At 35.9% G+C, this 14,115-nt stretch overlaps 1 protein-coding gene across 1 annotated transcript in view; it reads left to right on the forward strand.

Moving 5' to 3' along the window:
- The window catches only part of CUNH14orf39 (chromosome unknown C14orf39 homolog), an 89,445-nt gene that overhangs the window by 40,593 nt on the left and 34,737 nt on the right, over positions 1 to 14,115 (forward strand). The window contains exons 7-8 of the mRNA XM_032875262.1: positions 13,212 to 13,399; positions 13,490 to 13,532. Of these exons, the coding sequence (XP_032731153.1) occupies positions 13,212 to 13,399; positions 13,490 to 13,532 (231 nt within the window). The remainder of the gene's footprint in view (positions 1 to 13,211; positions 13,400 to 13,489; positions 13,533 to 14,115) is intronic.

Consider the following 14,115-nt stretch of genomic DNA (forward strand, 5'->3'; position numbering starts at 1 on the left):
AATTTATATGAAACTTCTCATTTTCAGAGAGCTAATATAGTTACATTCTAATGGAGAAAGCCATATTATGGGTTTATTTCATTATGTGTAAAATAATCTCGTTTGGAGGACTAAATGTAATTAGTAAATATAATGGAACAAGGTGAGAGACTTTGTTTTTTGTTTTTTTTTTTTAAGATTTTATTTATTTATTTGTCAGAGAGAGCATGCGTGCACAGCATAAGCAGGAGAAGTAGCAGGCAGAGGGAGGAGAGGGCTCCCTGCTGAACAAGGGGCCCCATGCCTGATGCCCTCCACCTGAGTGAAGGCAGGTGTTTAACCTACTGAGCCACCCAGGCTTACCAAGAGAGACTTTGAACACAATATACAGCATTATAATCTCACTTAATTTAAAAAATGGAAATGTTTTCATTTTTAACGTAATTATACAAGAGCATGATTTTCTATTTTTTTTTGTATTTTATGTTATCTTTTGTATACTTTAGTTTTATTTTTTTACTACTTCTTCTCCCAGCTTTATTGAGCTATAACGGACATATAACATTGCTTAAGTTTGAGGTCTACAAACATGATGGTTTGATATATGTATATAATTTAAAGTGTCTACCACAATAAGTTTAGGAAGGTAGCACATCTGTCACCCTGTATAAGTACTATTTTTTTTGTAGTAAGAACATTTAAGATTTACTCTCTTAGCAACTTTTAAGTATATAATACACTATTGTTATATTTAATATGCTGTATATTAAATCCCCAGAACTTATTCACCTTATAACTGGAAGTTTGTATCCTTTGGGCAACATCTCCCTATTTCCTCCACTCCTGGCCCCTAGCAACAACCATTCTATTCTCTGTTTCTGTGATTGACCTTTTTAAAGATTTTTACATATAATAAGATTACACAGTATTTATTTTTCTCTTATTTACTCAGCATGATACTCAAGGTCCATCCATGGTGTCATAAATGGCAGCAGTTCTTTTTTTTATGACTAAATAATATTCCATTGCATATATATATATATATATATATATCACATTTTTTTAAAAATTATTTTTTAAAGGGTTGAAACTCAGTGCCCAATGTGGGGCTCAAACTCATGACCCTGAAATTGAGTCCCATGCTCTACTGAGTGGCCCAGCCAGCTATCCTTTGTATCCATTTAAAAAAATGATTACTGAATAATAATTGATGTACAATGTTATATTATTTTCTGGTATATAACATAGTGAGATATATATATACACACATGTGTGTATATATATGGCACATAATGATTTTAAAAATATATCCATTCCTCTGACAATTTTTTAAGAAAAATGTATTTAGAGAGAGAGAGAGTGCATGAGCAAGCAGAGGGAGAGGGAAAGAGAGAGAATCTCAAGCAGATTTCCCACTAAGCTTGGAGGCCGGTGTGGGGCTTGATCCCCCAGCCAAGGAGATCATGACCTGAGCTGAAACCAAGAGTTGGACACTTAACCATCCGAGCCACTCAGGCATCCCCTCATTTATTTTATAACTGGATGTTTGAATCTCTTAATCTCTTTCTTGTATTCCCCACCCTCACTGCACCCTTACCCCAGCAACCACTAGGTTGGTCTCTGTATTTAAGAGTCTTTTTTTTTTTTTGTGGTTTTTTTTTTTTTCCAGATTGCATATCTAAGTGAAAACACATATTTGCCTTTCCCTCTCGGACTTATTCCAGTCCCATTAGTACCCCTTAGATTTATGCATGTTGTCACAAATGGCAGGACCTCATCCTTTCTTATGGGTGAGTAGTATTCCATTGCACACATACGTGTGTGTGTGCGTGTGTGTGTGTGTGTGTATCTCACTTTTTTATCCATTCCTCTGTATATGGAAACTTGGGTTGCAAGTATATCTTGGCCATTGTAAACTATTCAGCTGTACACATAGGGGTGCATGTATTTTTTGAATTAATATTTTTGTTTTCTTTGGATAAATATCCAGTAGTGGAATTACTGGATTATATGGTACTTCTATTTTTAATTTTTTGAGGAACTTCCATACTGTTTTCCACAATGGTTGTACTAATTTATGTTCCCACCAGTAGTGCTCAAAGGTTGCTTTTTCTCCACATTCTTACCAATAATTGTTATGCTTTATCTTTTCAATATTAGCTATCCTGACAGATGTGAGATGATATCTCTGTGGTTTTGATTTGCATTTCCCCAATGATTAGTGATGTTGAGCATCTTTCCATGAACTTTTTGGTCATTTGTATGTTTTTGGAAATATGTTCACACCCTCTGCCCGTTTTTAACATGAATTATTAGACTTTTTGGTATTCAGTTGTATTGAATTCCTTATATACTTCGGATATTAACACGTTATTGGATATATGGTTTGCAGGTAGTTTCTTCCATTCTACAGAATGCCTCTTCATTTTGTTGATTTTTTTTCTTTTTCTTTTTTTTATTTTTATTTTTTTTCTGTGCAGAAGCTTTTTTAGTTCAGTGTGGCCTCACTAATTTAGTTTTGCATTTGTTGCTTGTGATTTGGGTATTGTAACCAAAAAAATTGTTGCAAAGACCAGTATCAAGGAGGTCTTCCCCTGTTTTCTCCTAGGAGTTTTATGGTTTCAGGCATTGTATTTTAAGCATTTAATCCATTTTGAGTTAATTTTTCTGAGTAGTGTAAGGTAGGGGTCCAGTTTCATTCTTTTACGTGTGGATATCCAGTTTTCCCAGCACCACTTATTGAAGAGACTATCCTTTCTGCATTGAGTATTCTTGGCTCCGTTTCCAACTATCTTTTAAAAGATTTTACTTATTTATTTGAAAGAGGCGGGGAGGGCACAGAGGGAAAGTGAGAGGGAGAAGCAGACTCCTGCTGAGCAGGAAACCCCATGCAGGGTTTGGTTCCAAGATCCTGATATCATGACCTAAGCCAAAGGCAGAGACTTAACCCACTGAGTTACCCATGTGCCCCCTCCTTTTCCAGATATTAGTTGACTGTATATACATGGTTTATTTGTGAGTTCTTGATTCTGTTCCATTGGTCTGTGTGTCTGTTTTCATGCCAGTATCATAGTATCTTGATTGCTATATCTTTGTAACATAGTTTGAAATCAGGGAGTGTGATGCTTCCAGCTTTGTTCTTTCTTAAGATTGTTTTGGCTCTTTGGGGGCCTTTGAAGTTGCATACAAATTTTAGTGTTTTTTTTTCTATTTCTGTGAAAAATGATATTGGAATTTGGATAGGGATTGCATTGAATCCAAAGATGTCTTTGGGTAGTATGGACATTATAACAATTCTTCTGATCCATGAGCACAGGATATCTTTCCATTTATTTGTGTCTTCTTCAGTTTATTTAATCGAAGTCTTATAGTATTCAGTGGACAGACCTTTCACCTCTTTGGTTTAATTTATTTCTAAGTATTTTATTGTCTTTGATGCTATTGTTAATGAAATTGTTTTATTTCTTTTTCACATAGCTTATTAATATATAGAGATGCAACTGATTTTTGTATGTTGATTTTGTAGTGCAAAATTTCACTGAATTTGTTGATTAGTTCTAACAGTTTTTGTGTGGAGTTTTAGAGTTTTTTGTAGATAAGATCATGTCATTTTGCAAACAGACCATTTTACTTCTTCCTTTCCTGTTTGGATGACTTTATTTCCTTTTCTTGCCTAATTTCTCTAGCTAGAATTTCCAGTACTACATTGATTAGGAGTGGTGTAAGTGGCATCCTTGTCTTATTGCTGATTTTGAAGGAAAAGCATTTAGCTCTTCACCATTGACTGTGATGTTAGTGATGGACTTGTCATAGATGGCCTTTATTATGTTGAAGTATGTTCCTTCTATACTCAATTTGTTGAGAGTTTTTATCATGAATGTTGGTGTTGAGTTTTGCCAGATGCTTTTTCTGCATCTATTGAATGAATCATATTGGGTTTTTTTTTTTAAAGATTTTATTTATTTATTTGAGAGAGAGAGCACGAGAAGGGGGAGGGTCAGAGGGAGAAGCAGACTCCCTGTCGAGCAGGAGATGTGATGTGGGACTCAATCCTGGGACTCCAGGATCACGACCTGAGCCAAAGGCAGTCGTTTAACCAACTGAGCCACCCTGGCGCCCCTGGATCCTATGATTTGTATCCTTTATTCTATTAATGTCGAATAACATGTTTATTGACTTGTGCATGTTGAGCCCATTTTTGCAACCCATGGATAAATCCCACTTGGTCATTGTGTGTGATCCTTTTAATGTGCTGTTGAGTTTGGTTTGCTAATGTTTTGTTAAGAATTTTTTTGTCTATATTCCTCAGGTATATTGGCCTGTAGCTTTCTTTTCTTGTAGTGTTCTCATCTGGCTTGGTATTAGTGTAATGTTCTTAAAATGAGTTGGAGGATGTTGACTTATCTTCTCTTCAGAAGAGTTTGAGAAGTATTGGTATTAATTCTTCAAATGTTTGGTACAATTCATCAGTGAAACCATCTGGTCCTGGATTTTTCTTTGTTGGGAGGTTTTGGTTACAACTTCAATCTCCATACTAATAATTGATCCGTGCAGTTTTTCTGTTTCTTCATGATTGAGTCTTGGTAGGTTGCATGTTTCTAGAAATTTAATTCATTTCTTCTGGGTTATCTAATTGTTTGTCTTGTAATTGTTCATGGTAGCCTCTTGTGATCCTTTGTATTTATATGGTATAATATCTCCTCTTTCATTTACAATTTTGCTTATTTGATTCCTCTCTCTTTTTTCCTTGGTTGGTTTAGCTAAGGGTTTGCAAAACGTTTTAATCTTTTCAAAAACCAACTCTTTGTTTCACTGATTTTTTCCATTGACTTCCTCTTCTGTATTTTATTTATTTCTGCTCTAATCTTTCTTGTTTGCTTCCTTCTGCCAGGTTCAGGCTTAGATTGTTCTTCCTTAGATTGTTCTAATTCTTGAGGTGTAGAGTTAGTTTATTTGAGGTCTTTTTTCTTAATGTAAGCATTTATTGCTATAAATTTCCCTTTCAGAACTTTTGTTGCATCACTTCCTTAGGTTTTGGTATATTGTGTTTTCATTTTCATTTGTCTCAAGATCCTTCTGATTTCTTCTTTGACCCAGTGTTGTTCAGGAGTGTGTTGATTAATTTTCATATATTTGTGAATTTTTCATTTTCTTCCTGCTGTTAATTTCTAGTTCTGTATCACTATGGCCAGAAAATACCCTTGATATAATTTCAGTCTTCTTAAGCTTATTAATAAGGTGGCTTTGTGGCTCAAGATATGATCTCTCTACTGGATAGTATTCCATGTGTGTTTAAGTAGAATGTATATTCATGTGTTGTTAGATGGAATGTTAGATTGAATGTTCTGTATAAGGCTGTTAGCTCCATTTCATCTACAGTGTTATTCAGGTATGCTGTTTCTTTCTTAATTTCTTTCTGGATGATCTTTCCAATGTTGAAATTGAAGTATTTGAGTCCTCTACCAGTATTGTTTTCTCTCTTCAGTTATGTTAATATTTGCTTTAAATATTCAGGTGGTTTAGTGTTGGTTGCACATATACTTGCAATTATTATATCTTCTTGGTGAGTTGATCTTTTTTATCATTGTATAGAGACTTTGCTTTTTTCTTTGTGTTTTCTGACTGATTTTGACTGAACGTCTATATTGTCTGGCATAAGTATAACCCCTTTTTCTCTCTTTTGGTTATCATTTGCAATATCTTTTTCCATCCCTTTACTTTCAGCCTCTGTGTGTTCTTAAAGCTAAAGTGAGTTTCTTGTAGGTGGCATATTTTTGCTTCCTGTTTTTTTAAATTCATTGAGCTCTGTCTTTTGAATTTAGTCTATTTATGTTGAAAGTGATTATTTTTTTTAGAAGATGTGTTTATTTATTTTCAAGAGAGAGGTAGGAGTGTGAGCATGAGGGTAGATGGGCAGAGGGAGAAGGAGAAAATCTTTGGTAGGCTCCATGCTGAGCATGGAGCCCAATGTGGGACTTGATCCCACCACCCTGTAATCATGACCTGAGATGAAATCAAGAGTTGGGCACTCAACCAACTGACCCATCTAGGTATCCCTAAAATAATTATTGAAAAACAAGGACTTACTGTTGTCATTTAGTTAATTGTTTTCTGAGTGTTTTTAAAATTCATTTGTTCTGTATTCTTCTCTTATCTTCCTTTGTGATTTGTTTTTCATAGTTCCTTTCTTTAGTTCCTTTCTCTTTATCATTTGTGTATCTACTATAGGTATTTTTTCCCTGTGGTTACCATGAGGTGTAAAATAAAACATTTATAAATATAACACTATTTTAAGCTGATATAATGTACCTGCAATTGCATATAAAAGCTCTACATTTTTATTTCCCCCTCCCCATATTTTATGTTATTTATATCATACTTTACATCTTTCTTTTTTTTAAGGTTGGGCGTTATATAGGTGTGTGCTTTATTTATTTATCTCAAAGTTCCCTTTATTTGTTTAATACATTTTTTAAAGTAATCTTTGCCCTCAACATGGGGCTTAAACTCATGATCCCAAGATCCCAAGATCAGGAATCAGACACTTCACTGACTGAGCCAGCCAGGTGCCTCACTTTACATTTTTTGTACTGTGTATCCATTAACAAGTTATTGTAGCTGTATGTATTTGTTAATATTACTGTTTTTAAACTTTTATACTAAAGATAAAAGTGACTTACAGATTATTAATACATTATTATGGTATTCTGAATTTGATTATATGTTTACCTTTACCAGTGAATTTTGCAGTTTCATATGTTTTCCTGTGGCTACTTACTGTCATTTCATTTCAACTTGAAATATTCTTTTTAAAATTTCCTGTAAAGCTCCTCAAAGGATGATGAATTCCCTTAGCATATGTCTGTCTAGAAATGTCTGTATCTCTCTTTCATTTCTGAAGGACAATTTTGCTGGGTGTACTATTCTTGATTTGCAGTTTTTTGTTTTAGCATTTTGAAAATACGATCTCATTCTCTCCCGGCCCACAAGGTTTCTGCAGAGAAATCTGCTATGAATGTTATAGGGGTTCCCTTGTGTGAAGACGTATTTTTCTCTTGATGCTTTCAAAATTCTCTCTTTGTCCTTGACTTTTAATATTTTGATTATAATATACCTTAGAATAATCTTCTTTGGGTTGATCTTGCTTTGAGTCCTTTGAGTTTTCTATACTTGAGTGTCTAACACTTTCCCATGATTTAGTAAGTTTTCAACTATTATGTCTTTAAACAAACTTTCTGCCATGGGACTCCCATGATGCAAATATTTGTTTGCTTGACAGTGTTTTATGATTCATGTAGGCTTTTTACATTCTATTTTTTTGTTCCTCTAACTGGCTGATTTCAAATGAACCTATTTTAGATTTGTGAATTCTATCTTTTGTATGATCAAGTCTGTTGCTGATGCTTTCTGTCATTGTATTTTTCAGCTCTAGGATTTCTTTTTCTTTTCTTTTTTTAAGATTTTGTTTGTTTATTTGAGAGAGAGTAGAGCAAGCAAGAGAGAGCAAGCACGAGTAAGGGTGGGAGGCAGAGGGAGATGGAAAAGTGGACAACCTGCCACGCAGGGAACCCAATGCAGGGCTCAATCCCAGGATCATGACCTGAGCTGAAGGCAGACACTTAACTGACTGAGCCACCCAGCTACCCCTAGGATTTTTGTTTGGTTCTTTTTTATGGTTTTTATTTCTTTATTAAACTTCTCATTTTGTTCATCCATTGTTTTCCTGATTTTATTTTCTGAAACAACCCAGATTAGTTGTCTGGGTTCTCTTGCAATTTATTGAATTTCTTGAAAATGATTATTTGAATTCTTTGAAAGGCAAATAGTAGATATCTATTTCTTTGGGGTTAGTTCTTATAGCTTTATTACTTTTCTTTGGTGGTTTCATATTTGCCTGGTTCTTTGTGATCTATATAGCTTTCATTAATATCTTTGCACTTAAATGAACAAACATCACTTTCAGTCTTTATAGATTGGTTTTGGCAGGTAAAGACCTTTTCCTATTGGTTTCTTAGACTGATGGGTTTACCTCTAGAATTGCAGTCATGATGGGTCAGAGTTGGTTTTGAGGATATCTTTGTCCACATTGGGATCTGTGATTGGTGTGCTTGTTATGAAGGGTTCAGGTGGGTACAATCCTTCTGGTCTCTGGGTGCTTGAGAATGCTTCTAGTACTTCATTCAGTTAGATAATGCTGGGACAAAGGTCTGCTTCAGGTTCCGCAGTTGGTCTTCAGTCAGCAGGTCTATTACCAAGTATGTGGACTGGTATGGCTCCCACTTAGGAACCTGGTAGAGCCTGCCTAGTCACTAAATGGATCTGTGGGTGGTCAGGACTAGCCCTAGACTATGGCCAGGAGGGACTGGAACTGAGCCTCTGAGATGTTTCAGGTTACATGTTCAGTTTCCACAGTCATACGTTCTGTAGTCCTGGCTCTAAAGGCACAGATAGACATATCTTCGACCAGTTCCCTGGGTAGGCTGGAGTACTCCTTGACTGTAGCTGGAGGGACTGGAGCCAAGTATAGGGCCCTTTTAGGATCTCTAGGGGTACATATAGGAATACGTATTTTTGGGTTCCAAGGCTGGCAGTTCTGCTGATGGCTTTTGGCTATGAGAGACCTAGAACCAAGTATATGGCCCTTTAGAATCTAGTAGGGTACAGATAAGAGAGTCTCCCACTGGGAACTAGACCCTTAGTACTGCTGAAAAACTGGCTGTGAGGGGGTTGGAATCAAGGATAAGGTCTTTTCAGGATTTTCAGGGGGTACGGACATAAGTATGTCCTGCTTGGGTCCCTGTGTGAGCAGGACTCTTTGGTGACTGTGGCTGGGATGGGCTAGAGCCCAGTTATAGGGCCCTTTCAGAATCTGTAGTCTGAATGAGTTTGGCAGACTAATCTCCAGGCGCTCCTGGATTGCAGACATAAGGACTGGAGCTGGTTCAGTGTCACTTCAGAGTCTATAGCTGGACCAGGGTATGTATGCCTATTACCTAATACTCGGGTGGGCATGACTCCTTCTGGGTCCTTTGGTGTATGGTGCTAGTAACAGACTCAAAGCCAAATAGGGCTGTATCAGAGTTCTCAGTGGGTACTGAACTGTTTATAGGTCTGTAGCCAGGACCACAGTTAATAAGTTACCCACCAGGATGTGAGCCTGCCTTCTGAAAATGACTCTCCTCAGTCTTGGACTACACCAGGATTTCACAGACTTCTACCTGGATCCCAGAGATCCCACAAACACACTTTTGTCCTTGGTTGGATGCTAAATTGTTATTTTTGTTGGGGCAGTACACACGAGGGATATTTTATTCTGTCATCTTGTTGACATCACTCCAATTTTTATATTTTAATTAAAAACACACATACATGGGTGCCTGAGTGGCTCACTTGTTAAGCATCTGCCTTTGGCTCAGATCATGATCCCAGGGTCATTGAGCCCTGCTTCAGGTTCCCTGCTCAGCAGGAAGCCTGCTTCTCCCTCTCCACTACCCCTGCTTGTATTCTCTCTCTCTCTCCCTCTCTCTGTTAAATAAATAAATAAATTCTTTAAAAAAAACTACACATACAAAATCTAGACTGTAGTACTCTATATTTAAAGAAGGGCCTTAAGAGGAGAAGGTAGGGACCAAAGTAATAGATTTGGACTTCTATGGCATTTGAAATCATAGAAATAGATGATTGCCCAGGGAAATGTATAGTGCAAAAAGAAGAGAAAGCCAGCATACGCTATCATCCAAGGCATTGTAGAAATGTGATCAGTTTGAGATTCAGAGTATTCATTTAAAAAACAATTCAGTTGTTCAAAAGTGGCCCTAACTGGGTCCTTCCTGAGTTTTAGGGAGGTGAGTTCCCAGAGTAAAGGGCCTTGCACTGAGGGCAGAGTGGGCACTGCTTTTGGGAAGGGTTCTGGCAGATGCCTCCTTAGCTGAAGTTTGGAATAGACTCACAGGCAGCAAAGTGAGTTAGTTCAGTGGGTGAGGTGAGGTGAGGTACCCTAACCCGGGGACCTCATAACACAATTCAGATTATTTTCTTCCATCCTCTCTTAAAAAAAGGAATGAAGGAACGAAGGAGCCCAGCTCAGCTGTTTAGGATAAGCAGAGGTTTTTTCTGGTAATGAGATTTGAGAGAAATTTCTCCCCTGAGTTTTCATGAAAAGGGACTTATGCAGCATGGTAGTCAGTTACCTTCTTCAGTGGCCTCCCCCAAATAAACACCATACATACATACATACATACATACATATAACTTCTCCTTAGAACATCTCTCAATGCAAGTCAAGGTTGTAAAACATTATTAAAATGCTTCTATGAGGGGCTAAAACAAAGCAGTTTAAATATGTACCTCTCTAATAGTGTTTGTTGTGGATGACTTCTCTTAGGTAGCTAAAGGTATTAAAGTGAAAACAGGTCTTTCTTAAAAAAACCACATAGGTTGGTTGAAGTGATGACTCAATATCAGACATGTATAGAAGAAAAAGTCTCCATTTGCTGGTATCATGAGTACTGAAGGAAATAGAGGTACCAGCTTCTTGTTTCTCCTAGTCTTCCATTCTAGACATTGAAGTATTGTTGGCAACAGGTGAGATAGGCTATGCTGGTCTCTGCTAAAGTTCCTATATGAAGTATATAAGAAGAGTGGGCATGAATATATAACATGAATAGGGTAAATGTGGTATGTTAATTTCATCTGAAACTGGTGACTCAGACTCAGTTTTCTAATAGATATTTCCCTCTTCCCTGCACCATTTCCCCCCAAAGTGAGAGAGTAATTAGCAAATGTATATTTAGAGGAATAAGAGTTTGTTTTGGGCTCAAATGTTTTAATTTATGAAAGGGGACAGAGTTTAGTATATCAAACAAATTAAAACATTCAGAAGATTCAGATTTGCTGACCAGTACAATACTGTTATCCTTAGTTTTTTTTTCCCCTCAGTATACAAACATTTATAAAACCGTTCTTGTTTTCTCAGCTGCTAAGATGAGATAATCAGTATAGTATCTTTAAATAAATTTCCCCATATAGTATGTCTTGATTTAGAAAATTTACAGAATTTTGAGGAGCATGAGGACTATGTATTTTTAGAAGATTTTCAATGAATATTATTTCTTGATGCTAAGTATATGATAAGAATTGGGTAAAAAGGGGATCTAGGAATATATTTCCTGTAAAGAACCTGGATTGAACATTTTCATTGCTGTAGATTAGGATAGGCAGATTTTTAAAATTATTATTAAGGGCCAAATAGTAAATATTTTAGGCTTTATATGTTATACAGTCTCTGCTGATATTCAGCCCTGCTGTTGTAATGCAAGAACAGCTTTAGATGCTATGTAAATGAATTGCTGTGTTCTAATAAAACTTTATTTGTGGATATTATAGCTTGAATTTCATATAATTTTAATGTGTCATGAGATATTATTATTTTGATTTTTTCAATTATTTTAAAATGCAAAACTTATTCTTAGCTCACAGGACATACAAAACAGGTATAAGGTTGAATTTGGCCCATTGGTTTAAAAAAGTCAAATGAAAAGGGTTAATATCCTTTTGTAAGAATTAACTGTCCACTTAAGACTTGTTCCCAAATTGGTGACCATCCACCTCTACCTGAATTGGACTGGAGGAGCTCTTCCATACAGTGCTGAAATTTTCTTCATAAATAGTTATGGTGTATATAAGAATGATTGTGAACCTAGAGCTCTAACACATAAAGCATGACTTCCTATTAAAATGTAAGCTTAGAGAATTGTAAGTTTAAAAAGCATAGTTACAGAGGTAGCTGAACTGGGGAGGGTAGAAACCAAAAACCTCAGGGAGTATAGAGATCAGGAAGTCATTGGAAAAACGAGGTTTTCATTTTAGTTTTGATTTGTGTTTCCCTGATGATGAGTGATATCGAGCATCTTTTCATGTATCTGGTGGCCCTCTGTGTATGTTCTTAGGAAAAATGTCTATTCACATGTTCTGCCCATTTTTAATTGGACTGTTTATTTTTGGATGTTCAGTTTTGCAAGTTCTTTATATATTTTGGATACTAACCCTTTATCAGATATGTCTGATTTGCAAGTATCTTTTCCCATTCCATAAGTTGCCTTTTACTTTTGTTGTTTCCTTCATTGTGCAGAAGCTTTTTATTTTGATGAAGTCCCAAATACCAACAACACAAGAAACAGCAGGTGTTGGCAAGGTTGGGGAGAAAGGGGAACTCTCTGCACTGTTGGTGGAAATGTAACCTGGTGCAGCTACTCTGGAAAATGGTATGGAGGTTCCTCAGAAAGTTAAAAATAAAACTCCCCTATGATCCAGCAATTGAACTAGTAGGTATTTACTCAAAGAATACAAAAATACTAAATTAAAGGGATACATGTACCCCAATATTTATAGCAGCATTTTCTACAACAGCCAAATTATGGAAACAACCCAAGTATCCATCAACAGATGGAAGATAAAGAAGATGTGGTACTTATATACAATGGAATATTACTCAGCCATAAAAAAGAAAGAAATTTTGCCATTTGCAATGACATGGATGGAGCTAGAAAGTATTATGCAAAGCAAAGAAAATCAGAAAAATACAAATACCATATGATTTCACTTATATGTGGAATTGAAGAAACAACTAACAAAGAGGGAAAAAAGAGAGAGGGAGGCAAACCAAGAAACAGACTTTAACTATAGAGAACAAACTGATGGCTACCAGAAGGGAAAATAGCTGGGGAGATGGGTTAAGTACGTAATGGGGATTAAGGAGTCCTCTTGTAAGGAGCACTGGGTGATGGATGAAATATATTGTACATCTGAAACTAGTATTACACTGTATGTTAACTAACTGGGATAAATAAAAACTTTTTTAAAAAAGTAGGTTCTGCAGTATTAACTAAGATGAGAAATAAAAAGATCACGGAGTTAGACAACTAGATCATTGGTGACCTTGAGAAGGGCAGTTTCTTTTCTTTTCTGGGAGGAGGGCAGTTCCTTTGGAATGGTGGGAGTAAAACTGAAGAGGGTTAAGGAATAACTCAGGTAGAGAAGAGAAAAAGTAGAGAGTAGAAAAGTTTAATGAAGTTAAGGAAAATTTGAAAGGTAAAGAGTATTGAGGGAAACAGGGATAAGTTGGCATTTGACTTGCCTTTTATGCTTAACTTTTTAGACTTTAACAGGTGACACTTAGAAAGTTTTTAGATATATTCTTGTTATATTGTCATCATTTCTTTTAATTTTAACAGAAAAATGTACCATGGTTATATATGTCAGTATAAAGATGTTTTGAAGCAGTATCGGTTAAAATACTCAGAAACACCCCTTTCACAAGAGTATTATAAGAAGAAAAGAGAACATGAAGAAATTCAAAATAGAGTATTGGCATGTACTGAACAACTAAAAATAAATGAAACTATCTTTATGGAATTTCTAGGTATTAATATTTTTATCATATGTTTAAATAACAGCATCTTGGGCATGAAAAGAACAATGAATCAGACTAAAATATGATTTTGTTTTTCAGTGCCTGCTCCTTTTCCATCACTTACTAAATGGACATTGCATATGTATCCACAAAGTATTTTTACCTAGAATTTTTATTAGATAAGTATTATTTCTCTATTTTAATTGTTATTATGTTTTACTGGTAAGAATCAAATGGATTTGGGGTTTTTTTTGTTTGTTTAATTAAAAAAATTAGAAGTTACTTTAAAGGTCATCTGGGATTGGTTTTCATATATGTGCATGTGATGAGAAGCAAGCAATTTTTTTTAAGAATTTATTTATTTATTTATTTATTTAAAAGATTTTATTTATTTATTTGAAAGACAGAGATCACAAGTAGGCAGAGAGGCAGGCAGAGAGAGAGGAAGGGAAGCAGGTTCCCTGCTGAGCAGAAAGCCCAATGCGGGGCTCGATCCCAGGGCCCTGGGATCATGACCTGAGCTGAAGGCAGAGGCTTTAACCCACTGAGCCACCCAGGTGCCCCGAGAAGCAAGCAATTTTAATGAGAATAAAATGGTATATATGTCTGGCTTTAAGTGGTCTATCTTAGCAACCAAACCAATGGAAAAAGTCATCTTTCTCTGTCTTACCAAAGAAAGAGTTCCAGTTAAATCTGTTGATTATTACTTGTTAGGTTAGGAAGGT

The sequence above is a fragment of the Lontra canadensis genome, unplaced genomic scaffold (genome assembly GCF_010015895.1).
Source record: "Lontra canadensis isolate GAN:19392208 unplaced genomic scaffold, GSC_riverotter_1.0 scaffold55, whole genome shotgun sequence".
In the NCBI taxonomy this organism is placed as follows: Eukaryota; Metazoa; Chordata; class Mammalia; order Carnivora; family Mustelidae; genus Lontra; species Lontra canadensis.